Genomic DNA, 28,000 nt, shown 5'->3' with positions numbered 1-28,000 from the left:
AGCTTGCAGAAAATGCAGCTATTTGCTCTACTAATAATTTGTAGTGACGCTTCTACAAATGGAATCAGCTTTGGTTCACTTTGTACTGATCATGTTTTAGATATGGCATCTCACACTTCAACTGACGCCTCCTCACAGCATCATAATATAGCTAGATCTTGAGTATGTATATATCTGGTTTTCACAAGCTGACAGATGGCCAGCAAACTGTTTCCGTTCGTTTTTGTTCAATATTTGTGCCCCTGCCGCTTCCTGCAATTGCATCAGCGGACTTACTTAAACCAGCTCCAGTGTTTCATTATCAGGAGGAAGAGGTTGTAATTAGACAAGAATTATACAAAGCGGCAATAAGGAGTTTGTCCCAAATGAAGAGACGGGAACAGATGTCAGTGGGTGCGAAAAAATATTTCATTCTCCTCCTCCGTTCCCTCGTAACTGCACCAATAGTGAAAGCGACAGTCTCATTTCAGAGCCGTGACATGAAATCAGTGCTGGGGGAAGGGGAAGGTGGGGTTGTCCGAGGAGGAAGAGGTGCTGGAGAGGTGTTAAGATAGGTGAAGATAAGATGGAGTGCCAGACCTGATTGCATTACTATCGGTTGTTTATGGATCAGACATGGGCTGGTTTGGCCCCGTTGGGATTGATTGTCTTGTGACTGGACAGCAGGTAAATGGAGAGATAATACGAAAAACAAAGAGGGAACAGAAGGAGAGTGCAAAAGATGTGTGAAGCCTCATCTGAACAGATATGTGTGTCTTTTTTCCTGCCAGTGAGGTTAATTTTAGTTCCAATTTGCTTGACTGTCTGCCTGTTAATTGGAAGAGTATCTATTCGGTGACATACTGTGCAAATTCAGATCATCTGCCAAGGAACAAGTGTTTTGATTTTGACAATTTCATCTGAGCAGATACAGTATGTGAAAAAATATAAAACGCTTTTAGGGAATCCACCAATTTTACACATCAAAGTCTGTTTACAGGTCTCGGGGAGGACTGGAGCCTATGTGAAAATAATTGTATGAAGCCTTTGCGGCTCCACAGGGAGCTGAGCAAAGTCTGACAAATGTCCTTAAGTGATGTTGCTTGAGTTGGCGTCAGTTAAGGGCTGAAGACTAAAAAGTTGGGAGATTAAATTTAGGTGGTGTGTAGTTGGAAGGAAGTGAGCTCACCAGACCTCAGCAGCCTGCTCCTTGTCTCTGCTTGAGGCTAAAGATGAAGATATCTTTTGATCCTTTCAGTCTTTCAGCGGTCCATCGTGAATCTGAGAGCTAAATCACACAGGAAGAGACAAGCTGACAAAGACAACAGGAAGCACACAGACTATATCCACAAGGTCTGATTAACTAATAGGACACAGGTGAACACAGTAAACAGGTGTGGGCGGGAAACCACACAAAGGGATGAAATGGAAAGTAAAGCAGGCCACATACGGGCAGAACTTCAAATTAAAACAGAAAATAACAAAACCACAAGTAAAACCTTGACTATAATAGGTTTCTGAAACAGGCTATTAACATGCCTATGTACTTGTTTTGGCAAAAAATATATTTCTATATATTTTTATATATTTCAAATCCTTTTTTGTGAGCGAGCTATGTGTCAATCTGCCTGGGTGTAAGTTATGGAGTTGGATCTGTGGGAGACACATCAGCAAATTGTAGTCTACAAGGCACATTTGATGACTGTGGCGCTCATGAATTAGTGTGATATGTAGGGAAAAACATAGGTCACTCATCTTTGAGTGACATAGAATGTCAGTGCATGACATAATTAGACTGTTTCAGCAAGAACAGCCACGACAATCACTCAGAGAGGGACATTACATGGGGGGGGGGTGCAGTGCATAAACCCTTCATTACAAGGATAAAAGCACATTTGAGAGTTAAGTGCTGCAAAACGCTGATATTCTCGACAACTGGGCGAGTGCATATGTGGCCTACGCCAAGAGAATGGTACAGGCCTGAATGCTTGACCGTGACCGGAAGGGGGTCCTGTGTCTCTGTTATAATGGTGAGGGGCATTTAGTTGGCATGGTTTGGTTTAGAGTACAGCTTGGGTGGCATTTTTCTGTTTTCAGGTCTGAAAGAGTTGTAACCAAGCCTGACCTGAGCTTGACAGGCGTTTTGTTTCTTACATCCAAATGCAAATCCGAGTCCCACATGAAGGTTTGCCGTCTGGAAAGCGACACATTGCTGTGTTGTTTTCGTTTGTTTTTGGGTAAATTACAAAAAGGAACTTGTGTTGTTTTATCTTATTGTATCTCATATTCATTCCTTCATCGTGAAACATTTCTATCCTGATGTGAGAGCAGAGACAAAAACCCACTTGAACACTTTGGACCAAAATGTCGGACAGCGCTCCAAACAAGGGAATATCCTTCAGAAGAATGCGGCTCCAACGCTCCAGTAAAAACGTAAATCAATGCCAGGGTGCAGTGAAGCTATTCTGGTGGCACATGGTGGCTCAACACCTTATTGAGAGACTTTGTGTTGTTTTGTCATCCAGCTATAGTCTCTGGCAGCTGTGGGAGTTTAATGCTTGACCTGCACCATAGAGGTGACAGAACAGACCAGGAACGTGCCTACTGTACCGACTCTGGTCTTTATGACAGGGTTGTCTGATCGGAAAACACAACCAAAGTATTTTGTTGTTTGGTAAAAAACATTAACTCTCAGCAAACAAAATGTGCTAAACTATTTAAGACGCCTTTGGCACACAATCAACATGAAAGCCTTAACAGTCCTAAAGAGTGTGACTCACTTGAAGTTTTCCACAACATAATGCCCTTGTACCCCCCAAATGGGATTTGAGTGTGCTTCAAACATCATGACCACCATCAGCCAATCAGCACGATGTCTGTCGCTGCGTGGATTCTGATGACGACTCGCATCCAGATGCAGGAAAATATTTTCTCTTATCGAAGTACCAGATTTAACGGATTACGCTGTTCTGGTAGAGTAATGACCTCGCTGAGTGATTTTCCATTTTCTGCCTCTTTTGTGTCTGTTTGTATTCTATGCGCTTCTCGTTTGTGTGACATGCACGGTGAACCTCGGTGCCCTTCACTCCAGTGGCTCTTGTGAAATATATTTAGAATATCCATTCAGTTTCTTAACCCCTCGCGCTCCTGCCAGGCCGGTTCAGCCCCTCCCAGCAACACCGCAGCTCCACAGTGCGGCACGCTCTCCAATTCTCCGTCGCCATCATCGGCTGCGTTGGCTGTGTTTGTTTTAGCCCGGTCCACCTGGCCCTCCATTTCATTACTTCAATTAGCGTGATTAGGATCTAAAATTGCTCGTGTCGGCTCGGTGATTGACAGCAATTGGCCACTTAGGGAGGAGAGCGGCAGACATACACGGCGCTGCTCAATGGCTTGTGTAGTCAAACGCACATCTGGGCGTGTGCGTGTGGGTGTGTTTGTTTACCCTGATGGGAGTTTGTGCTCACTGAAGATGAGAGCGATTCTTCAGGCGAACAATGTGAGACCAACAACGGTACACAAAATCCAGATCTGTTGCTTTACCCCACATGAGCGATGTGAACGTCTGGGGAGAGAGGGAGAGGGGTATAAAGGAGAATATATACATGATCTGCTGTATGTATAAATAAACCATTGCTATACCATGGGCATAACGCACGGAGCAGTACATAACGATCCCATAAATAATCTTCAAGGAATTCCTGTAATCATGTGTTGCCTCGAAAAGATTCCTCCCTTCCCCACCCATGCAGCTTGACATGCTCTAAGTGTGTTGCAATCAGCACGTATCACATACACACTGATTGCGTGAGAGCGTGACAGACAGGCAATCACTCCTCAGTCATGGCACGTTTTGTTCCACCCATCGGGAGTTGGGAAACGCACCTCGCTCGGCGGAGGCACATTAAACGGCCTGACGTAATTTAGAGGACTGACTGGTCGGCGTGTCTCTTCTCATTACGGCCCCTCGTCGTCTACGCGGCCCTGAGCGGCGACCGCTGGAGCGGATCTCGGGGTATCTGTCTCTGTGCCATCTTTCGCGAGGCGTTGTGTTTATAGCGCAACGGTGCCGAGTGTTGCCGTTCATCATCAGGCGCTGATGGCCTGAACCGCATGGAGACCATGACAGAACATTAATCTGCTTTCTCAAACAGGCAGTCATAAAGTCTCTCCAAATGAAAGTCTTACACGTGTGATTTTCATTCACTTCCTTTCTCCATCTCGATCTTCGTCTATCTCGCGCTCCCATTTTTCATGCCATTCCTCTTCTCCTTTGATCCATTCATTTCAGCCGTATCGAGCTTTCCACCCACTCTGTGTCTTCATCATTTTGATTGTACTGTTTGGGTGTGTGTCCTCTTGTCCAAATTAATCTCTTAATCTGATTTGAGTGATTCATCCTCCCCCTTCCTCAAGATGTGGTAGTCATGTCCCTTGCTTTGTAAAAATTATCATGTTTATTGTGAAAAAGGACACTCACTTGACTCAGCTCCCACAGATCATTTTAGCATCTTCAAGCGAGGTCTCATTCATGTCTTGGACTCAACTATGTTTTCACTCTCCTATCTCTGTCTCAGAGGACTCTTTATTTCAAGATCAGTGAAGGACACAACTGCACGGATATCACTGTACTGAATAATTGTTTGATGCCTCTTCATGATGGTGTCTATCGGAAGTGTTAGGTGGATGGTAAAACATGAAAAAGTGATGAACTTAAAAATGTAAATGTTAAAAGTTAATTTCAGCTCTACATGGGTTTGTCTGTATTTACTGCTCTCACACACATACCTTTCACCTCTACCAAGATTTCAGATTTTCACGCAAATGTGGATATTTTAGATGAAATTCATCCGGAGCAGGACTAAGTCTCGATACACTCTCGTCTTGGTCATGACTCTAAGTTTAGGTGGTCTTCACTACAACACTGGCCGCGGGCAGCTGTTTTCAATGCAGGCGATGAATGCTCTAATGAAGCCACTGTAAGCTACCTGCCCAGCAGCGACTGGCCGATTCAAACCTGGTGAACACTGTTGAGGATTTACCAAATGACAAAGCCAGACATTTTCCTCCCTGTTGGAGAGCAAAATGCAGCTGAAAGGAGAGTGAGAACTGGACGGGTTTCCAGAATGTTAATGATTCTCATTGTCCGATTGGTGTGTAAATGTGAAAATATTTGCTCACACATTTGCGACTTTATAACAACTCCATGAGGTGTTGCATTAATTAATGCAGCTCTAATAATGGTGACTGTAAAGTCGTTTTTCTCCATGCATATGTATTCATTTTGAATATGACTCTTCTTTGAGGACATTTCTTGTACTTTCTCCCCACGCACACATCACTTTCCACATTTATCTCTCTCCTCTGCACAGGATGTCTTTGAAAAGTGCAAAGGGAGGACCAGAAAGTAGACCATCCTCTGCTGCCAGGTCAGTGAAATCTGATGAAAAGAGCTTTAGATTTGCACTTACTAAGATACATACACAGAAGAGATAACATAGCCTGCTTTGGAGGGATTTTTTGGGTAACAGCAGTCTGTGAAATGTCCAAAAATTAGATTCTGAACCCATCTTAACTTCCTCAGCAGGAGGGTCAATCCATGTGCTAAGACACATAGATTAGTGTTGTCGGTTATGAGATTAATTTTTTTTAGAAAGTATTAATATGAATTTTCAGATATCAAGTGCACTTTGAATTGATTAAGGCTTCTTTATCTCCTAGCATGTCTCCACGAGGAGGGAGGGGTACACCAGCTGGCAGATCGCCAGCGACGAGATTCAAAAGCAAGGCCCTTCAACTCAGCCTCTCCAAGAAATTCTGGTTATTATCATTCTCTGTTTCTAATCAACATTGATTAGGACAAGGGGGAGTGGGTTGTGTAGATTTGTGCACCCAATTAGTGCCATCGATTGGTCCATCGGCTGCAAATCAAGCTTTCAGAATTTCAAGCTTTCTCCTTAGAAACACGTCCTCCTTGTTCCATGTGACTGACATCACCACTGATGTCAGCCGGACTGCTGACGTCTTTTCAGTCATTCCTCTTGTAATCACCCAAAACCCACTTCAGTTTTGTTTCTTTAAGTAAGTCAGGAGGAGGTAGTATAGGCGTGGTTTTGATGATGACAGCTCTCAACACTTGGCACGCAAATGCACACTTTACAGCTCAAAGTCGCCCTCGCCCCAGGGGAAGGGCGCTGGTGAGGAGAGTCGTCGCAACAGTAAAAGGAGCCTCAGCAACAGCTCGGCGGTGGCCGCTGCCTACATCTCCTACCTCAATAAGCTCTTTGGACAGGTCAGTTCAACAGCACATTGCCACTCATACTGCTAGAGCCCCAGGTTAAACCAGCAGAGTTTCAAGTTTCCTGTTTATATTAAGAAACCTTCATTAGGAGCAGGTTTCAGGGAACAGGACCTTATAAATAGCAGGTGTGCCGGCTAAACATCCAGTTGTGTTAATTAAGCTGTCGATGCAGAAACTGCTTGTACTGTAAGATCCCGCTGCTCTCATCATCTGACTCATCTGCCTGTTCCATGTCGGCAAGTGCCATGAAATGACTCAGGTTCAAGTGACAAAGCCAGCATTATGCTTCGAACTACAATGCTCTCTCACCCCTCTTGCATGAGTGGAAGTCCTATTCCTGACCACTCCTACCACCCGCTGTGGTAGGCTTTTAGTTCAAGGGGCACGGTCAGAAGTGTAAACTAAATTGGTACCTACAGCAACATGCGGTAGTTTGAAGCATTTCCCCATTGACCAAGCTACTGTGTTTGACACATGTGGAGTGAGAAAGGGCTGGACAAAGCCCCGGACATCTACTGGGAAATGGATGCTGCGGCCGGGGGACATACGCACGTTGGCATATGAGTTCACCTTTTGAGTATAAAACTCTCCAACTCTTCCACATCAGTTTAGCAATTTGGAACCCACAGAGCATGCACACAAAAGCCATGCCAGCAAACCGCTAACTTGAACGGTGGTCGAATTTTTTAATCATACGGCTCTTCTCAACTGTCTAAAATCAACTTGGAAACAAAATTGATAAAATTATGATAATGAAAGGAGTCTTTTGCAGGAGTTATGACACACACACACACACACAAAGCCTTTTGGGGGGTGAGTGCATCACGTGACATTGTAATTACATGGTTTGGCCACTATTATATGTCAAATTGGCTTCTGAGGGCTTAGACAAGGCCCGCTATCAGCTGTAGTAATTATGACTCACACACAAAATTATGCTTGAAAAGGGAGAGAGTCAGTTACAATCATTTAAGTGAATGGATGGCTCAACAAGACCTTGGCAGAACCACTGGTCGTGACCAATTTCCTACCACAAGCCAATGGTGGTTCGTTGTAACCATGACCACCATTGTTCTGATTTAATATTTCCTATTTTATTTCATCATGCCACTTTACATGACAACATCTTTATCTGTCAGTCATGACAACCAGGTCCAGTTCTGTGAGTGGTTCACCATTCACTCAAGACAAATGACCTCCGACACGATGTTATTGAGAAAAAAAACAGGGATAAGTTTCATTCATAAAAATTAAGTAACTATTTTTTTGGCTACAGCATAGGTTTTGTCTGTATTCTTACATGTAATTATTTTTATTCATTTTGAACATTTGCGTCTCCACAGGCCATAAGGCTGTTAGAGAGAAAGTTTGGAGAGAAAAAAGTCAACAGACTGGAGTTTTATTGACTGAGTCACAGCATAAAGAAACACCATTGACTTTAAAGTTACACAGAATGGAGTGGGAAAATGGATCCATTTGTTCAGCTGTTTTTAAGTGGTAACTATCGATTGGAAATATAAACACTGGTTGTAGCTGTTTGCAGTGAGCGATGACTGTCTGAAAACCAACACCCTTTTTGCTAACCATTAATTGCTGATACAGAATCGAGGCGAAGTGACGATGGTGAGTCAATATCATTACCCACCTCTATTCATTCAAATGAAGAAAAAGACACCTGGTCAGGACTGTGAGTTGCTACATCATCCTCAAAATCTAGAGGGGAAAAAAAAGAAAGTATTTTCACTGATGGACAGTGGGCCGGCGTCCATGAACAACATGGCTGGTTCAAGTTAAACTCTGGCTCTGCTCACGCCTGGTACTCTGATCCCAGTTTGCTGTAGGGCATCACTGAATATTTGGACTACTGACAACTGGAAATGAGCCAACACATGATCCAGCTCAATGGCACCTTCACCATTTCTGCCAAAAACACAAGTTGATTTATACGGAGAGCAACATTGTACAATCCGCTGTAGATGATATAGTGATTTGTTTGTGCGCACTTTATGGGTGATGTCTTTCACAAAAACTTAAAATTGTGGTATTTTTAAGTGTTTAGGAGACAGAAGTAGACTTTGGCGACATGGTTTGTCTCGGTATGAAGGAAATGGATGTGGATCGGATCCAGTTGCTAATGAGACTGCTCCTTCAAGGACAGAACCCTAAGTGGCAAATATCCATTAAAATGATTGGTGGAAAATGGACATTAATTGTTAGTACTTCCTCTATGTTCTGCTAAAATTATAAAAGCTGGAACGCCACATGCACAAAGCCACAATTATTTATTCACAAAACAGTCACTGTGCACTAGCATTATGAACCGATGTCTCAGTATCACCAGAATAAATACTGGCAATGTATGTTTCTGCAAAATCACTGATGTGTTGCACAAAACCCTTATGATTAGGAAAAGATTATGATTTGCCTGTTTTGGTTGCCACAAACACGGCTGATGTCGCAACTTCCCGTCAAAAATATGTAGTTGGTGTCAGATTTGACAGTTGCCCTGCTTATTATCAATGCAACTGAACTTTATTAAATCAGAAGATACCTAAAATATAAGGAGGGTGGTGGAGTGAGTTGGTTTGAGGGTACTGACAAGCCAGGTTATAACTGCCATGAATTACACCTGCTTGAATATGATTGGATTTCACATGTCAGATGATCCACTGAATCCTTCCTGATCTTTTTATTACTAAATCCTTTTCCAATAACATTGTGGTCAAATCGGCCACTGGATTAAGTTCAGAGTTACGTGTTCCTTTTGTGCACTACACTGAAGTCGTAGAGAGGTGATCCAGATGGATGATGGGTGTGTGGAGGAGGAATTTTTTAGTCCAGAGACCAGGGATATAGGTGTAGGTTTTAGGGCAGAGCTACTGACCTGTTTTTGTAGAAGGGCGATATTTAAAAACACGGAACCATGAGTCTGGACTATAACATTCCCTCTGTTGACCTGTAAGGCTCTCAACTGAACTGACTGTTAAAACAATGCGCCCTGTAAATCTTAGAAGTAGGTTGTTAGTTTGATTCTAGTAAATACCTTTGGCTAAACCAGCCTGGGTTAAAACTTTTAATGAATTAAGAGGATTGTTGTGCTTATAGCAACTGACATATTTTATGAATGTGCTAATTAGCCAACTAACAATATGATCAAAGCAGAGTGAGGTTGTTAAAGGGCCACACTGGCCCACGGGCTGTCAGTTGATTAAGTCTGGTGTAGGGTTTAGGATTAGACTACAAAACCACTTTGACAGCTGATATCAGAGTAAGATTCAATTTTAATGACATTTTAATATCTGTATCAAGTGTTAGAGGTGTAAACGTAACCATAGAATAGTTTAATCATCCTGTAGCGAGCAGGTATTGTATAGCAAGACAGATCTTTTAGCAGAAGACAAAAGAAAGATGTCCTCAGTAAATATTTTTTATGGATACATTAATTAACATTCCCTCATTATGTTGAAAGAAATTGGAAACCAAGTAATCCATGCGGCATTACATTTCCTTCAAAATGTGTTTACTGCTGCAAATTAGTTGCTTATTAATATAATTTCACAGTCTTGTCCGTTATGGCTCATCAAAGTCCTGGAAAAATACATCTAATTACACCAAGACGAGTAAATGTTCCCCTGGCTATGACGCAGATCTGTAGCCCAGTTGGTAGATATGACGAGGACAGTTTGTGGAATATGAAGTATTTATGGGATTATTCCTCATTTTGTTTTTTGGCTTTTACATTTATTTGCATCCCACTCCACAAAAAAATATATATTTTATTTTGCTGTATGATAGCAATAACAGAGGCTCAATAGTCAGGTCACGGGTCTTTTGTTCTGTCGCTTATTTTCCTCTTTTATTTTTATTGGGCTTCGTAATGTGTGTTTTATTCTGTTTTTTGTTGTTGTTGTTGTTGTTCTTAGTGTACTGTGGGAGATATTACTAGCATGATTGTTATTAGTAGTAGCAGTGGTAGGGATGATGCTATTATTTTATAAGAAAGAACTCGTAAAAAGATCCCTTTAATCGTGGAACTGTGCGGGACCCTCCTGGTGAGACCTTATTACAAAGCAGAGCCAAAGGCTTTTCCATAAATGCCTTCATAACAAGTAAGAGATTTTACCGTACAAAAGATAACAGAGAAATCTACGCCGGGGGGAGTTGTGTGCCCAAGAACCTTTTAATGACGTTTTATAACAAGATTCCTTAATAACTAATGGGACCGTTCCATTGTTACGAAGCAATTTATGGGAATTGAAAGACCATTTCACAGTGACCTTGGGCTTCCGTGGACTCCACTTCCACATCCCTCCCTGAGTTACTACCTCACCTGCCACGACTGATCTGTCCTGTTTTACCATGACAGTCCCTGGTTTGAATTTACTATTAGCCAGGTAGGGCGGTTTGTGTCGTGCCTACAGAATGGAGGACATGCTGTTTTGGTTGCTGCTGTGACACTGAGGCAGGGAGACCATCCATCCAGCAGCAGTCCTAATCCCTGCCTCAACACAAGTATTAATAACCCCCTTAGCAAGGTTCACTGTCAGCCCTCATTAGATCCAACTGAAGAAGGGGCAGGCTAAAGGGAAAACAATTGATGCATTTACATGTCGGAGCCACGGTGGAAGAGAAATGGACTGTGCCCGTCAATAAGCAGAATGTGTGCATGGTGTAGCTGTGTGAGTGAGCACCGTGTGCGTTTGTGTAAAGCGTCCACATACCTCACATGTGTGTCCATGCCTGCAGAGCGATAGGTAGGCTGCTCGATGGGCCATGTGCAGCCAGACAGAATGAAATTAACTGTTAATGGGCTCGTTGTGACGGATGAATTGAGAGTCTGCATGGCATGCTGTCTAATCCTTTCTGGATGGAGAGAAAAAAAAAATCCAATTAATGTGTTGACCTTGCTATCTAAATATGCCCTTGTAGACTGAGGAGATCCTGTGCAGGGTAAACAGCAGCTTTTGGCAGCAAGAGTTTTTTTTTTTTTTTTTTTTATTCTGTGGCATCAATAACCATATTAAAACTTAAGAGGTTTATATAAATCATAAGTGTTTCAGTGTCTGAGGCAGGGTTCACATACAGTGAGATAACTCTTGATGCAATTTGCTTCCTGGCATTGCATTTGTGTTTGGAGTCTGTTGGCAGTATTATACAGTGAATAATCATTTGAACGGCTGCCACGTGCAGGGGCCTCCAAATAAACCATGGGAGCCTCTCCTTTTCCTGAAGCTATTGTGAACTTGAGCGGGATGACCTTGTATGATTTATGTATTAGCCACCCTGAGTGCCAACATGTATTAGGAGGAAAATATCGCACTTCTCTTTGCATTTCGGTTTCCACCGCTGCTGATTTGTCTATTTATCTCTCACTTTTGCAGCAGTAAAAGAGAACAAATGTGTGAACAAAGGAAGGTTCAAAATTAGGTTTAAATAGAGATAAAGTAATGGAAATAAAGACACTCGATTAAAAGCAGAAAGGTCCTCCATGAAAAGCATTGACGTAAATTGAGCATTGACGCAAGTTCAGCATTAGCATTAAAAAGACTGAAGTAACACTAAGTGATGATGATACATTCAAACTATCTTTGTTAGGTTTGGCAAAAATGCAAAAACACCCAGTAGGCAGGAAGGATTAAGAACAAAAAATGAGCTTTTCATGAGAAATTGAAAAACAAACAAACAAAAAAAACAAAACAACAACAGAGAATCCAAAAAACCAAGTAGTGCAAAATACCCAAAATACCAAGATCAGCTCAACCAAAGTTCAAACCAGTATAAAACACAAGGAACAAAAAAACAGGAACATACCACAAGGAGACACAGGGAGACACAGGGAAAGGCTCAGGTGAATGTGAATGAACAGGTGAGTAACACAGGACGAACTCCCCATCAGGGAGCACACAGACTATAAACACACACACTCAAGGGCTGCTTAACAAACGAGACACAGGTGAACACAGAAAGAGAGCAGAAAATCACACAAAGGTGGGAAATGAAAAGTACAACATGACACATGAGGGCAAAACTTCAAAGTAAAACAGGAAATTACAGAATCACTAACTGAAACCATGACATCTTTCATGACATCCCATAACATTTCTCAGTGTGACACTCAAAGAACGCAGCTACATTCCAAGTTTTGCAAGCAAAAAGACCTGCGGAGGGTTTATTCACAGCAATCAGATGGATGTGAACAAGTGAAAATACAGTGGGATAAAAGTCTGATATAACAAAGATATCAGGTCTGTACATGGATAGATATTATTTGTTACTTCCACCTCCTCTTTATCTCAGTTCTTGAGTTCTGTTCGGCCTTGATGGGTTTTTTTTTTTCTTTCTGCGGGAAAGTGAGGAAAAATAAGCCTACAGCAAATCTTTGCACGTTTGTGCTCACAATAAAGAGAGCTGTTATAAGCTCCAGTGTCAGTCTTGTTTCTCTGAACTTATAGATATCCTCCGGGCGTGTGTCTTCTTTGTGCTGAGCGATATCTCCATATGTCAGCCTCAGCTGCTCTATAAGAAGATGACTGAGACTGCATGTTTCCTGCTTCCCCCTGTGGATGTGATGGAGTTCCTGTGTTGAGCTGCATACTGCATCGAGATGATGTCGGCCCGAGCGTGATTTTTTTTTTACTAAATGGCATCTTCATTTAATGATCTTTCAAAGCTTTACACATGTATATTCCAGTCAGTACATGTTTTCAAATATGCTAATTTGCGCAGTGTTTCAGGGGGTTGATGCGTGATTTGTTTTGCTAAAATATCAGCACATTTATGGCCAATAAACTGTACGACGAAGCTCATCCTCTTTAAACTAGAATTTCCAATGAGTTTCAAAGATATCTCGCCTGAGGAGATTCACATGTGCTGTACTGCAACTGATGGCCATATTATAATGTGTTTTGATCAAAACTGTCTGTCTGCAACCAGTGGAATGTATTAACATATTGCTATTTCAAGCCCTGAGCGCACATAAATTTCACTGCCATCCATTACTTCTAATGACTATCGATGTGGAGACTTTGCTCCTGGCTTCCAGCTTTTACCTCAACTTCTCTGACAACACTTGAAAAAAGGGAGAGAAAGAGGGAGAGAGGGTAAGAGAGAGCGAGCCCTGAGCAAATGTCAAAACAAGGCTGAGAATATTCAATGTTCCACACACAAGGCTGTATGCAAATCACATGCGTCTTGTGTCAGGTTTTTTTTATACGTGAGCTTACATGTGTCTGTTGTGTCTCTGCGTCAGTGCAACGTTTGTGCGACTCATTGTCACACACACTGTTGTGCGTGGGCGTTTGTTTGTGTGCGCGCAGACTCGAGCTTATGCTGCGTCTCCCTCGGGATGATGCAGATGTAGAGTGTGTGTGTGTGTGTGTGTCTGTGTGTGCATGCCTACGTGCAGCGAGTGTGCGGCATTGTGTGTCATTTTGCAAATTAGAAAGACATGTCGCTGGGTGAAATCCCATTAGAGTCCACTGTCAGCATGCGGCAGTGTTGACATGATATGCATGTTATTCTAATTTGGTAGTCAAAAACAGATTATCACTGGGGTATTTCTCTGGAGAGTTCTGCTGTTTTAAAGCCACCCTGATTTTACATCTCGTCCTCCGATTGCTGTCTTGTAATTATTTCCTCTTTCTTTCTCTCTCTGTCTCTCTCTGCTGCACAGGAGAGAGAGCTGATGCCAGAAGAGCTAGATGGTAAGATGTCATTGGTGCAATTATGATCCTAACACATGATAAATAGCTGGTCCATTGCACAGCATTCATCAATCGCGTCAATATTTTTTTTCTCCCGTTAAGCTCGCTCCTCTTCGTGATCCATGTGTGAGATTGAGGGTTTGCTCAGTCTGCCTTGGACCGTTCTTCAATGACTCAGAGCTGAAAAGAAAAATCAATTGAAACAGCATAACTCGCTTGAGTCACCAACTTCATGAAAAGTTTCACTCAGAGTGTAACTATCAGTATCTGTGCGCGTCGACCTGTGTGTGTATTTGACTGTTGAGACAAAAAATATGTTACTCTACTTTGCAGGTATATCACTGTATATTGTTTGTCTGTCTGCCAGAGCTTCAGGTAGCCTTTAAGGAGTTTGACTATGACGCAGATGGCTTCATCCATTACAAAGACATCGCAGACTGCATGCGGACGATGGGCTACATGCCCACGGAGATGGAGCTCATCGAGATCATCCAGCAAATCAAGATGAAATGTGCGTATTTACCTGTCTGGTTGTGTTGATTTCATTTCTTCCTCAGTGGTTAAGGTGTGTGCGCGTGATTGATGGGTCTCACCGAGGGCAGGTATATGTGAGTAACGTGCCCGTGTGTGTGTGTGTGTGTGTGTGTGTGTGTTCAACAAACAAGTGTACTCATGTGTGTACGTTCTTTCCTGATGTTTGTCTTTGGAGTTGGGGACACTGGAGACGTTTTAGCAGACTGATTGATGGCTCTCACACAGCAGGTGCAGGGGCGTGGGAGTGTGAGTCTGCATGAAGAAGCGTGCGTTTGTTTGAGATCTAACTTTCCCTCTGTGCTCTTAACGAGGGTGCGTTTGCCGAGTCGCTGTCTTCTCTGAATGATCAAGTATAGATCTGTGTGTGGTTAGAGTTTAAAGCTTAAGGTGAATCATCGTTGTATTGATTTTTCGCCACAAGCCTGGAGAACCGGTTCATTTAACACCTACCTAGTGTCAGAGCAAGGCCTGAAAATCTCAGCAAACCCTTGAGTGTCTGCCAAGACTTTACATAAACCTTCAATGAGGGGCTCATCCAGACACGTGCAACACAGAGAACTATTTTTTTCCGATGTGTATTTGTATACCAGTTGTGCAGTTTGTTGTTTCTTATAAAAGAAAACACTTATTCTCCTACAAATTAAAAGTTTGATTCATCTGCTATAAATTGCACCTTTGCTCAGGTAAAGCCTGACACGGTCTAACATCTGGCAGTGATTCCAAATTTTTCTTTTGTGTCACTCACACGGCTACACGGAAACAACAACATCAAATCCAGAGTCACAGAAGCGCATCAGAGCAGCTGAGCAGAGTCTGTCCTGCTACGACACAGAGTCCGTGGACAGTCACGCTGAAATAAAGTGTTTTTCCCCTGCAACCTGACAATGCGATTGTCAGGGGAGCAAAATGATGGATCTCCATTTCTCGTGCTTCTGTGTTGGGAAGCCGTGTCACCAGCATACATAGTGACTGATGCCTATGTTGCTACCGCAGCTGCCCACACAGATATAGTAGGTTCGAGCTGACCACTTCTGGATAATAGCGCATCTGACAGATCCTGCAGTCTGAACATCACTTCAGAATCTCACAATCACTAATTCAGATCTACTTTAAGGGGAAAAAAATCACATCACTGGTACAGGTAACGTGATGTAAAAACTATTCCCTGATCTAAGATATCTTTATTCACATCAGGTGCTCCTTGGAAATTAGCACGCAGTCCCTGGGCTGAGAGTCAATGGCTTATGGTGGCTGACATTAACTGAGATTACTGTGGTTCTGTTACACTACATTAGAGTTCATCCTTCGCCTCACTGTCAGCACACCATGCAGGGATGGGATATAACTAAGTATTCTTATATTCACATACTGTAACTAAAGCTACAGTCTGGAGTTTTGAGAAAAAAGGGGACTTAGTCAAAAAAATTGAATGAGCACAGCTCCCAGGTCCCTCCTTCTTCTTCTCTGCTGCACTGCAGCCATGCCCTCAAAGCTTCTCCACACAGAGGAGCCTGCTGTGCACGAGCAGGCTTGTAACCATGGTAACAGGGGACGCCAGATAACCAAGATGTCACATTCAAAATTACAACAACATAAGCCCTGATTGTTTTATTTCTGACCAATACAACTGAATTACATTAACAAGTGCCTCATGCAGATCACTGTATACATCCAGAGTAACAAACAATATTCCTCACATCACAGTAGATGGAGTTACCACTTAATCATTAGCCGGTGCCATGCCATGCTGCTTTTCTGAAGCATGAGTAACGGCTGGCTGCTTTTCTGAAGCATGAGTAACGTTTCTCTAAACCAATTCAACCACTTCAGAGCTTACTGAACACAAACTAATGTTATAAAAGCCCGGTCACTTGACAGACACTTTTGCTAACCAGCAGCCATAAAGACAGAGCTAAACACCAAAGTTAGCATGCAAGCTAACAAGCTAGATTTAGCAACAAGCTACGTAGCTCGACTGCAACATCATAGGACCATAGGCGCTATTGCAAGTATAACTAACCGGCCATAGCTTTGTGATTAAAACATGGAATTAAACATATATCAAGCAGGGGTCCTTACTTGTCCAGCAAAAGAGCGTCCAACTCCGCGTTGCTCCAGAGTCCTTACAAATCCCACAGCTCCCTCCACCTCTGGAATGACACTCCAATATCCATCCCAGTTTCCTCTTTGCCTCGGTCCAATTCTTTCTTTTTACACTGCTTTTCTTTGTCAGTCTTTTTATTTCTTATCTTTGACACAGGCTGTGGTGGGGCTTTTTTAAGTTCTGCTGTTGTTATCTGTTCTCCACTGTTGTGTACAGTTTGGGCTTGAACCTATCTGACCAGGTAAGAACAGGCAGGGCACCTGTGTGGGGGAAGGGCACTCCCAGTTCACGCTGCTGAGGAAGGGGGGCTGCTAGTGATTGACACTTCTCAGACACTCCCCTTGGCTATAATTGGTTATATTGAGATGGGAGTGGTGGAATCCTGCAAATCAAATTAGGGCCACTGGATGGAGCCACAGTGGATTTTTACACAGCTGATCTGTATCTGATTCTACTGTCAGATCATAATGAAAATTTTAGCAAATATAAAAAAAATATAGTTGCAGACTACAGCTTTAAGTACAAATTTGAACTTTGAACTGTCCTTGAGTATTTCCATTTTATGTTACTCTACTTATATGCTGTACTTTTAGTCCAATACATGTATTTGAAAACTCTAGTTACTAGCAACTTTGCAGATTGTATGCTATATCAGAACCCAGGGTGCATTTTTACATTTCTTTATTTAATCGGTGATCAATTATGGAAAAACCCTGATTCTGATAACCTATGATAAAAATGCTGAATATCAGATCGGCTGTTTGGCCAGGCCCATACAATATATATGTAACAGATTTAAAACCAACCAGGAGGAGGAAATGAAACATTCATTTTCAGCGGACATTCATGTTTGTGTCATGATTGCATCCCCTAGAATAGCATTAATTCCCTTCCTGTACTCTTCTACGTAAATTAACAGCTTCCTTTATAAGTGATACATTGAGCCGTACAGCAGAATGAGTCACGGACTACAAAATCAGATTAGCTTCCTGTTAGGCTGCTGATTTAACCGACACGATCATAAAGTGCACCTCTTACGTCAGTAGATAATTAGCAGCTCAGCTGTAGCACATTAAACAGCAGGTAAACCTACCTGGAAATGTCACTTTGGTCCATTTAGCTGCTGGTGTGGTTTTTACTCCTCTATCCCACTGCTTTAAAACACTCTCTGCCCGTGAATTAAAAGCAAGGGAACTTCGTTGAGTTTGTCTCTTGATCCCCTGCTGATATTTAGAACTGGAGCTCAGTGTGACAGCTGTTGTTAATCCAACACCGCCGCCCCTCCATTTCACTCAAATGAAAAAGGAGTGATTCAGACACTTCCCCAAAGACCTTCATTTCCTTTCACTGAAAAAAAATTATTTAATTTAATTTAATTTAAAAATCTCATTAATATTTTAGCCTGTAAAAAGGGATGACTAAATGTCATTGTAGCTGAACTTTAGTTACTTTTTATAGCATTTTTTCAAACATTTTTTTTTTTATTTACATGTTTTGTTTTCTACTGAAGAAATACTTCTATACTGCTGAATATATTGTACAGCTTTAATGTTTTTAGAAATATATGTTCTCTCAGGAAACATGTGCTGTACTGGACATCATTGGATGAGGCTATGTTAGCAAACTTAATTTCCAAACTAGCGACAGTTGCTCTCTGTTAGCTGTGTGCTCACTATAGGTCATTTTTAGTGACGGTTACATTGACAGCCACGTTAGCCAGTGATGATTAACAGTTAACAGGACCATATTTACCCAAAATTTGTACCTTTTTTTCTGTACGGTTAACCTACAACTCAATTGAAATATCTTAGCTCATTATTTCTTCAAATCTGATATAGCTAAATACAGTCAAAGGGGATCTGTGGAACGTCCGTGTTGTGCTGGAAGCTTATTTATCCCAACAGTCCACAGTTCCTACATTCAGTCAGGACTGCCCTTTCATCTGTTCATGAAACAATGGCCGCTCTGAATAAACATGCAGTATATGCCAAAACCACCGTGAATAAAAATGGAAGCAGATATAATCAAGCTTAGCAAGACACCACTGTAGACGAGTAATTCATTTTATGTATTTTTATTTCTCATATTTGGCTTAACAAACCCTTGAACCAGGTGTGTGTAACAAACATCCTTTCTCATAACACTGATCTTAATTGCCTTGGAGACTTCAGTGTGTTATGTGCCTGCTTTGAGAAATAGGATCAGTTTACACTAGCGTGTTATAAAGCTTTGAGCCCCCAGGATGATAACACTAATAATGAGAAAAACGTTCGACTTCAGGTCCGCTCTGTAAATGCTCAGTCGCAGAACAGTTACATGACAGATACAGTGAGGCGGGGTTTCTCCACTGCCATCCTCAGGGATCCCGGTGCAGCTGTCTTCTGTGCTACTAGCTAAGGTAATCGGACTCACCTGGACTCCAACGTGTAGATAATCTCCTGATTAGATGGCCTTGAAAAGCTTTGGATCTGGAGAGCGTCAGCTGCATTATCCTCACATAAACATCTCGTGAATGTCCCCATCTGATGTGCACCACTGCAAAAAGACGACAGGAAACAAAGCACGAACCACTAATGTTAAGTCTACGGAGCGTAAAAGCAGCACCAGACACATCAGGCTGAATAGCAGGGAGATGTTTATAAAAATGGCTCATATTTCATTGAGACTTTATCACTTGATTCTATCATGCAGCCATGAAAATAGTCTCTCTGATAAGAATTGTAAGCTTTAAACATGAGGACTTTAATGTTAAGCTGGAAAAAGCCGATAACAATACGCAATGCTTCAAATCATGTACAAAACATCTCACATCCCTACATGTGAGATAAGTTTTCAGAACATGGATTTGGTGGTGGTTGTTACATTTTATATTCTGTGCTGAGTTTCATACTGTGTAAAATGAATTATTCATCTGTTCAGTGATGCCTTAATTTGACCCATAAGAAAGAACAAGCTTCAGAAACTCCTGGATTAATCTCTGTGGCGTAATACCTTGAGAGCCATTAATACCATGAAATTTGCTCTTTTTGAATATAACTAGCGCCGCACTATCAATTAAAAAGAATAATAATAATCTCCTAAGACTTATGGGAGAATTTTTTTTCTAGCGCATGATCATAGACTGACCCACTTAAGGCACAGAAAGTCTTCGAGGCTGTGTCAGTAAACCCCAACAGACTGCTGCTGCGCCAGGGTGGAGCCAGTTCGCAGAAACAGATATCGTACCTTGAGGCGAGTATGAAAATTGTTTTGCTAGCTCAAATATCATAGAGTTGACTGTCTTTGATTTCACAACCCCTTCAGCTGCTGTTGACGGCTTGAGCCATTTGTATCACGATTCAGCACAATTGAAAAAAGTCTTTTCCACGCGGGCAGAGTTTGACATAGTTTGGTTTTCATCCTCAGAAACTCTCGAGCGCTGATTTAATTTTTCTGAACCTCGAAACAGCCGCCCGGCCCTCTCTCACATCCGCCGAAGCCCAGATAATGAAAACAGGCCGGGCGCGTTGGTCCACACTATCAAATAAGCCTGCCTTTTGTTCAGCTAATAACATGAGCCTTCCCCATTGTATCAGTCTGTTTTGATAATTACCATGGGGATCGAGCAAAACAGACCTTGTTCTAACAGGGTTGAAGGAAGTGAAACGAGCACATACGTAGCTAAATGCATTTTGGCGGCCTCCATGCAGTGACGACATTCGCAAACCTTTCACAGTCCAGTCAGGAAAGACAGGCAGATGCTACCTTTGATGAAATGCTTGAATTAAAGACTTGAGTTACAGTGCTTGTAATAGTATTTGGACTTTGAATATTTCCATTAACTGCCATTTTAGGTGGAAATATTGTAACTTTTCCTCAACTACATATGACATTACATTGTACGCTAATGTTAGCTGTTATCTAACATTAGCGTGTCATCAAAATGACGCCATCTTGAAATATGGTCCATGTCCCTCTGCGTTGTTTTTTTTTTTTTTTTTTTAGTGGCTGATCAATGACAAAGTGGTGAATGATAACAATGAATCAGATCACCTACATTTGTATAACTTGCAAGCTGGAACACAGCCTAACAACGTTCGAGCCTCCCACCCTGAGCATGGTGTCAGAGGAGAATGCCCGCTGGGTGAATACAAGTCTATTGACTTTGTTTTGATACGTTTATACTGTTGTACATTTACCCAGCTGGAGAATGCCTGAATACATGAATGAAATGTTTGCCTTGCAGCCGGATTTGCAAATGTCTGCTAACATATTCCACCTTTTTAAAAAAATGACAGTATTGTGCTTTAGGCTTTTTGTTCCACCCAAAGTGGCCCAAATCATCAGTTAATGCCCGTTTAAGTGTCACCTCTGTTACTAGGTAGATAATTACACAGCAGACTACTTCATGCACCAATATCCTCTGACACCTTCATGTTTAATGCATGAATCCACACGTCAGGCAAGGACTCTCCAGGAGGTCGTAGATGTTATACCTTGGTAGTCAACTTGTACATATGTGTCTGTGTTCTGTCCTTCTGCAGGGGGTGGGCATGTGGACTTTGATGATTTCTGCGAGCTAATGGGGCCGAGGATGCTGGCTGAGACGGCTCACATGGTCGGACTGAAGGAGCTCCGCTGCGCCTTCAAACAGGTAAGAGGTCCCCGGCTAGACACTGTGAAGTCCGACTTCAAGTAAGCGTAAAGGGGCCTGATACTATGACAGTACTTTGAAGTGTGCAACAGGACGTCTCCTTAGAGAGGGCCAAGAGTGCATGACTCACACTTGTAAACAAGTCAGAGGGAAGAAGGGGAGCTGGCGCTGAATGCAGAAGAAAAATGTTTCAAGGGGGGAGGAAAATATTTATATTGATGTTTTTTATGTCCCTGCCACCCTGCCATCTGTCTCACCCGTTAATTCATGCTCGTTACACTGACGATTTTGTTTGAGATTTTGCTGCGCCTCATCGGTCCGCAGGAAATATCTATTAGGTTGCTCTCATCGATGTCAATACAGAGGCAGGCACCCGAATGCTGAATTGATTGTCCCCTAAAGCCAGGCCCTGGTGTGACATAGTCTGAGACCAAGCAAAATAAATGAGGAGATCTTGTTATTCATAAGCACCGCCTCAGACACCTGGGCTCACCCGTTTAATACATTACAGCATGATGAGGTTTTTTAATGGTCACTGCACAACAGACAACATTGATAATGTGCTCTTAATGATTGTAACTGACAACATATTGGAGTGTAAATCATGAAATCAATTTATCTTTCAAGTGTAGGCTTGTGCATTTAGTTTGAAAAGACACAGGTGGATTGGACATCAGCTCTCACTGCTCGAGTTATTTATAACAGTGATGTGATGGCAAATAGATATTTAAATTCTTTATTTACCAGTACAATATCTTTACATGGAAATGTTAAACAGCACCTCAAAATGTAACACAATCTGAGCTGTAGCCTGAGAGGAATTGTATGAAAATGTGCCTGGATATTTCTGCAAAATCATCTAAAGATGTCTGTCCCAGGCTAGAGTGTGAAAACACACTGAATTATTTATTCATTTTGGGGGGCTTTAAAACCAATTACAGTTATATATTCATGGCTTTGAAATCAGCTATGGTGTGTAAGTGGCTCAGGAGAGAGCGGGTCTCCTGATGATATCACTCATTGACTGTTGCAGGCCACAGGGCTGGCATAGGTGCCACTTAAACAAGGTGTCAATCAATTAGTCAGAGGCATTTTGCTCTCAAATAGCGTAGGTTTTTGATGGCTAAAAGCACAAGGAAGCATCTGCGGTGTCGCTATTTCATCGCCAGCTACTCTGTTAACTGCATCCTACATTTATGCCATTGTGTCCGGAGTTTTTTTCACCACTCATGTGTCATCGTCAAGATCCTGAGTCATGCCGTGGAAGGCCAGAAATTCACTGTTGTTTGAATCCATTTGTGGGGAATAATGAACTGGCTCGCAACGCTGCTGCTTCTGAACAGAAACTTCTGCAACGGAGGTGGATCGTCTGCTCTCTGTACAAAATGAGAACACATTTTCAACTCATAGTCACTTCAAAAAGTCTTTCTCACTTCAGCTCTAACACCTCATGAGTCAGCAGAGCCCCATCTGCAGACTCAAGCTGTTTTCAGATTACAAGGGACCTCATGCAGCCATGTTGTAATTACATGCTGTAAGTGTGACTTAAAAGGTTTGGCAAGGCATGATCTCTGAACCTCTCTGTCTGGTCATATGTGTCTCTTGATGACTTTTTTTCCATCTGTTTCTCTCTTTTTTTTCTCCTTGTACAGTATAGTCATTACAACACACCATATTCAATCTCTCCGTCCTCCCCATTTACCTAGAACACGTGACGCCGTTCTTCCCTCCTCTGTACCACCTCCCATCTTCGTCACCTCTGATCTGCTTCTTTGTCTCTCTTTATTCACCACATGTTCGTGTCATCACCTCCTTAATCCCCACTTACCGCGCACATTGAAGTTTGACTGCGATGGCGATGGAAAGATCACGCTGGATGAGCTGAAGGAGGGCATGAAGACCCTCCTCGGGGAGAAGCTGAAGAAAGGAGAGCTGGAGGAGATCCTCGCCGACATTGACCTCAACAAAGACGGCAACATTGACTTTGATGGTGAGCGGCTGGGGACATGAAGGGAGAAACACGTGGGAGAGGAGTGGACTCCAGGCAAGGTGTAACAGGGCATTAAAACAATTAATCAAAAAAAGAAATACTGAGACAGACGGGTGGGTGGTGAAGGCTTCAGCAGTGATTCTCATCCAGAGGTACCCCAGGGGGCTCTGCAGTTGCCAGAGGGGTGCGCAGACAGAGCTAGACTGCCAATTTCCAATTAAACTAAAAGAAATGAAATGTAACTTCACTAAACATATTGAAATATTCATGCACAGGAGGAAGAGAAGGGATAAATAGGATTATTGGTGTGATGCGGTTAGATGGGATAAGCCAGGCCAGGCTCAGACAAAAGTTTAGAAATGATGTCCGATGTTACATCCTGATCGTCCATAACTCTAGATCTTTTATTTTACAGTCTCCGTATGAGCATAGAGCATTGCTTTTTCTGTCACCTACACTCTGCATGTAGTCAGGGTTAACAGGCAAGCTGTAACCATGGTAACAACTGCCTGACAGGGTAACACAAACTCAGAGCTCCAGCTTACATAAACCGTGTTTGACTCAAGTCGAGCTCGGACCCAAAAAAAAAAAACAATGCCCGTCGAGTTTGGTAACTACTCAGACCCCGTTTGGTTTGGAGGCTGTTTGGGCTGACAAATTCTGTCGACTGACAGAAATACTAGAGTGTCCTCTGATGAAATCAAGCCAAATCCAATATCAAACAAAACGTGTTTGAATCCTCTAGATCCAGATTTTAATTAGGCTCAGCATCAAATTGCACTCACTCATAGATGACAGCCAGCCAAATAGTTTTATCAGACTTTTCCATCAAGATCTGTGCATCATTCCCTGAGAAAATTAATGAAAGTATGGAAAAAAAAACGCCCTTTCTTGCAATGTTAAAGAAAGTGAGCAAACACGAATGTGTTCCCTCTGGGTCACGACCTTCCCTCCGTCCATGTTCTGTGGGAGTCCGCTCTTTAGTTTTTGTGTAATCCTGCTGACAAACAAACAGACACGAACAAAAGCGCAACTTCCTTGGGCAGAGGTAATAAACACAAGGCAATGACAACACAGACACACACACAGATACACACAGACACACACACACGATCAAAAAAAATACCAGCCCTGTTGACGCATCCGATAATTCTTAGTAGAGTACTGTAACATCCAGTTTATTGTCCCTTTAGAAAAACACTTTTGAAACATGACGGACATGATCAGTGACGGCGCTGCTCAAGCTCATCAGTGCTGTTGCACGGGAGGGAAAAGGCGATCCAGAGAGGACGGAGCAGAGGGGGTCACTAAATCTAGTTGGAGAGGGTCGAGGATGAAGGAGACAGAAGGAGAAAATGAGTCTGAAATGAGTGGGGGCGAGGGCCAGATGGGAAAGGAAAGATGTTGAAGTCAAGGTGGGACGGTTGGAGGGGGCCAATCCAATCTAATCAGCGCTGCATTAAGCCAATCAATACACATGCCCGGGCACCTGTCACATGTTACACAAAGAACACACACTTGGACGGCTCAAGGACTTTCCAGGTGTGTCGTTAGCCTGTTTGTGTTACCTCAGAAGCGAATAAGCAGTACTATGGGACACAGTAACACAAACGCACACACACTAACACGTCGATGTGTGCTTGTGCAGCATGTTCGTGCAATTACGGCTTGCGGCACAGGAAGGCCTTGGAGGTGTGATCCTGTTTGTCTTGTCTCAGCAGTCCAATCAATTACAGTTATTGGGAACATATGAACAGGCGCGTCAGTCTCAGGGGGGATCAATAAGCAGGTGCTGCTCATTATCATCAATTAGCCCCGAGGGCATGGTTTCAGCATATCTGTCCGGTTTAGCCGCGTGGCCAGAAAACAAGCATCTGTGGCAGCACTGAGAACATCGCTCAGGTGTCAGGTCCACCCCCCCAATCCCTGTTTACTTCTTCTTACAGAGAATGGTTCGAGGAGGTAGCGGTTTAATCTGGAATTAAGCTTTAGCGCTCAGTCGATCGATACGTTCTCACCTACAATCAGGCGTCTTTCGGAGCAAAGTACTTGAGGAAGTCAATGCGACATGATTGATTGGTTGGATTCAGTGGGACCTGCCACAAGCTATCTGAGGCTACGTTTCATTGACTGGATTCGTCAATAGCTGCGCTGACTGACAAGTGAATCTACAGTGAGCTGGAACACATGTTGTGTAATGGTTATCACAAAAGATTGCCAACAATCACAGGAGGAGATTAAATGTTCATGGAAATTGGCAGGCGTGGATGGAGGTGTTAACCTTTTTAAATTGAGGAGCTGGATGGTTACCTGTCCAGAAAACCAGTCCTGACCTCTCCCTCGCTTCAACAGCAACAACAACAACAATGAAAGTGTCATATTTAAACATGCAGCCAAACTGCTCCAATATCCTCCTCCTGCTTTTTTTATTCTCTGACACATCACCCCATCATCACTTCAGTGTTTTTTCAGTAACTTGGTGATAATGGAAACCTCTTGGCATTACATCACACCACGAGTCGGGCTGCGCGTCTCCAGAACAATTTGACGTGGGCCGATGATGATGTGGCTGCATCCCGCGCTGTCCTTTCATGAGAGTGTCATAAGTCCTTATCAGTGCAATCTGCTGCCGTCTCTGTCTCCCTCTACAGAGTTCCTCATGATGCTTTCTGCACGGTGACCTTTGATGAAAGAAGATGGAGCACACGGCACTGGATTAATGGATTCACACCGTCTTCCTCTTCGTCTTTGTGTTATTATGTAGTGGAAATGTCAGTCCGTAAGAGGAGTCACAGAGTTGTGTTTATATTTTCATAATAAAAGTTGATTAAGTGCAGAGGGTAAAGGGTGAGTTATGAAACACTTAACTCTACGCAACAGTGATGCTCCACTGTCGCCCCCTAGTGGCAAAGAAATGTACAGACAGGTTTGTGTGTTTTCTTCCTCTGGGCTCCAAAAAGTGAGTACAACATGCAGTCACAAAGCAGATAAAATCACTGAAAGGACATTTTAAACTAATGGGTTTCTTCAAAAGATGAGACTGAGTTTGCAGCCCTGATCTCCTCGTGCAGGTCATTCTTAAGTCTTGGAGCTCTAACTGCAGAGGCTGCATCACCTTTGTGAATTAATCTGGACCTTAGAAAAACAAGAATAAAAGATGAGTGTGAGGATCTCAGAGTGCCAGAGGGAACACAGGACACCAAAGGATCTGTTCAGTAACTTGGAAAAAAAAGGACTCTCAGGGCTTTGTTAGTAGTCAGTAATTCAATTTTGACATAATTATTTATTTTACATCAACATCATTTAAACCGGTATATAAATGGATCTGCCTGACCACATCTAGATGTGGCGACACTCACATTGTGTTCAGATCTTAGGGTAGGTGTATGTGGAATGCAATATTAGTCAATATTAAATACATGTATACATAAATAAATACATATTCTTATGAAAAAAAATATTACAGCTGTGAAATAAAGTTCAAAAATGCTCTTTAGAAATAAAACATAATTATATATTTCATATTTATTTAACTGTATTGAATCATGCATATATTTAAGATTACTTATATGTTTATTGGCACATTTATGTATTAATTTCAGGATTTAGTAAACAGGCACATGTATTTATTTGTTATTTATGTATTCAATGTTGATTAAAATGGCATTCCATAATAGTGAATACAATCCGTACAACATGCTGGTATCTGTATGCATAATAACATTGATACGGATATGTTGCTTTTAACCAAGTGAAATATATGAAATGTTGTGTTATTCAACCCGACTGTGCAGCTGGACCTGACATAATATGTCATAGAGAGATAGGAATAACTTTTGCCAAATTTACAAAAGGGGACAAATGATTTAAAATTTGTCACAGATTTGTTTCACAGAGTTTTAGAAAGTTTGACTCAACAACCCATAAAACTCTAGGGTTTTTTAAGAGAGTCTGGGGCGGCCTCACATTACTCATGGAGAGTGTATCCAGATACAGATCTGTGATTCTCTCGAGCACGAATCAGAATCAAGCATCTGTTTGTGGTTTGCTTGTCAAAACTGATAAAACCACAACCAGCACTTTCCAAAGCTAGTTATTAAGTCATGAATATTCAACATCATCAGAAACATTTTTCTTTGAGAGGGCTTTAAAGCGAGGTGAAAGCTTCACTCTGCTGTTACAGATTGCTCAACATCTCCTGTGACAACAGGTCAAACACTGGACACTTACGCTGAAGTTGAAAAAAGAAGTGCATTTATTATTCAAATCTTTAACTTATAACATTTGAGCAAAAAGCAAGATCTGTCCAAAAAGCTTTTTTTTTTTTTTTTTTAAACAGATGATTTACATAAAACAGCTTTGACTTGAATTCTTCTCAATTCTTTACACACATTATACACTGAAAAGAAAACCAAAAAAAAAAAAAAAAATACAATAAAACATACGTCATACAATGGCAAAAAAAAGGAATGGTAACCAAGCCAATGCATTGTGTTAAATCACGATGCAATATGGTGTAAGGCAAATGCAGTCCCGACTGAAGCACTGCAGGTACCGTCCTCTCTCCTCCGCGCAGACGGAGCAGCTTTGAATGAAGAATAATGCTAACCCACTGGCTGTTTACATGCTGTTCTTGTCTTATGATTTGTCACAATATTGCAAGACCCCTTTAGAATTTCTCATAAACAAACACATGGTCAGAATGTACAAATACAACTTATAAATTAATTCAGTTTTAAGTTAATTCGATGGGGAG

The 28,000-nt window shown here is 42.1% G+C and overlaps 2 protein-coding genes across 6 annotated transcripts in view; one reads left to right on the top strand and one right to left on the bottom strand.

Moving 5' to 3' along the window:
- doc2d (double C2-like domains, delta) overlaps window positions 1-16,872 on the bottom strand; it is an 80,752-nt gene extending 63,880 nt beyond the window's left edge. The window contains exons 1-3 of one of the 5 annotated variants that reach the window (XM_037093263.1): window positions 11,002-11,143; window positions 7,926-7,993; window positions 1,169-1,267 (exon numbers count right to left, since the gene is read on the bottom strand). Coding sequence is in view for 1 of the 5 variants with exons in the window: in XM_037093260.1 (XP_036949155.1) it covers window positions 11,002-11,055 (54 nt within the window). In the remaining 4 variants the exon portion in view is untranslated. Of the gene's footprint in view, window positions 1-1,168; window positions 1,268-7,925; window positions 7,994-11,001; window positions 11,144-16,596 lie in introns of those variants that run through there. The other 4 variants (XM_037093270.1, XM_037093260.1, XM_037093276.1 and 1 more) reach the window with 4 other exon arrangements.
- cabp4 (calcium binding protein 4) lies at window positions 643-27,674 on the top strand. The gene is made up of 9 exons (XM_037093338.1): window positions 643-666; window positions 5,352-5,408; window positions 5,701-5,799; window positions 6,142-6,271; window positions 13,953-13,983; window positions 14,351-14,494; window positions 21,145-21,254; window positions 23,097-23,244; window positions 25,896-27,674. The coding sequence occupies exons 2-9, from the start codon at window positions 5,353-5,355 to the stop codon at window positions 25,922-25,924; spliced, it is 747 nt and encodes a 248-aa protein (XP_036949233.1). The 5' UTR covers window positions 643-666; window position 5,352; the 3' UTR covers window positions 25,925-27,674.
- Window positions 27,675-28,000: the final 326 nt, after the last annotated feature.

The sequence above is a fragment of the Acanthopagrus latus genome, chromosome 1 (genome assembly GCF_904848185.1).
Source record: "Acanthopagrus latus isolate v.2019 chromosome 1, fAcaLat1.1, whole genome shotgun sequence".
NCBI classification, from domain to species: Eukaryota; Metazoa; Chordata; class Actinopteri; order Spariformes; family Sparidae; genus Acanthopagrus; species Acanthopagrus latus.
The sequence above is the reverse complement of the archived record's forward strand: the minus strand, read 5'-3'. Positions and strand labels throughout refer to the sequence as shown.

Coding starts and splice junctions, on each gene's coding strand:
- cabp4 (XM_037093338.1), top strand. CDS start 5,353: ATGTCTTTGAAAAGTGCAAAGGGAGGACCAGAAAGTAGACCATCCTCT. Junction 13,984..14,350: donor GATGCCAGAAGAGCTAGATG/GTAAGATGTCAT, acceptor TCTGTCTGCCAG/AGCTTCAGGTAGCCTTTAAG. Junction 14,495..21,144: donor CCAGCAAATCAAGATGAAAT/GTGCGTATTTAC, acceptor GTCCTTCTGCAG/GGGGTGGGCATGTGGACTTT.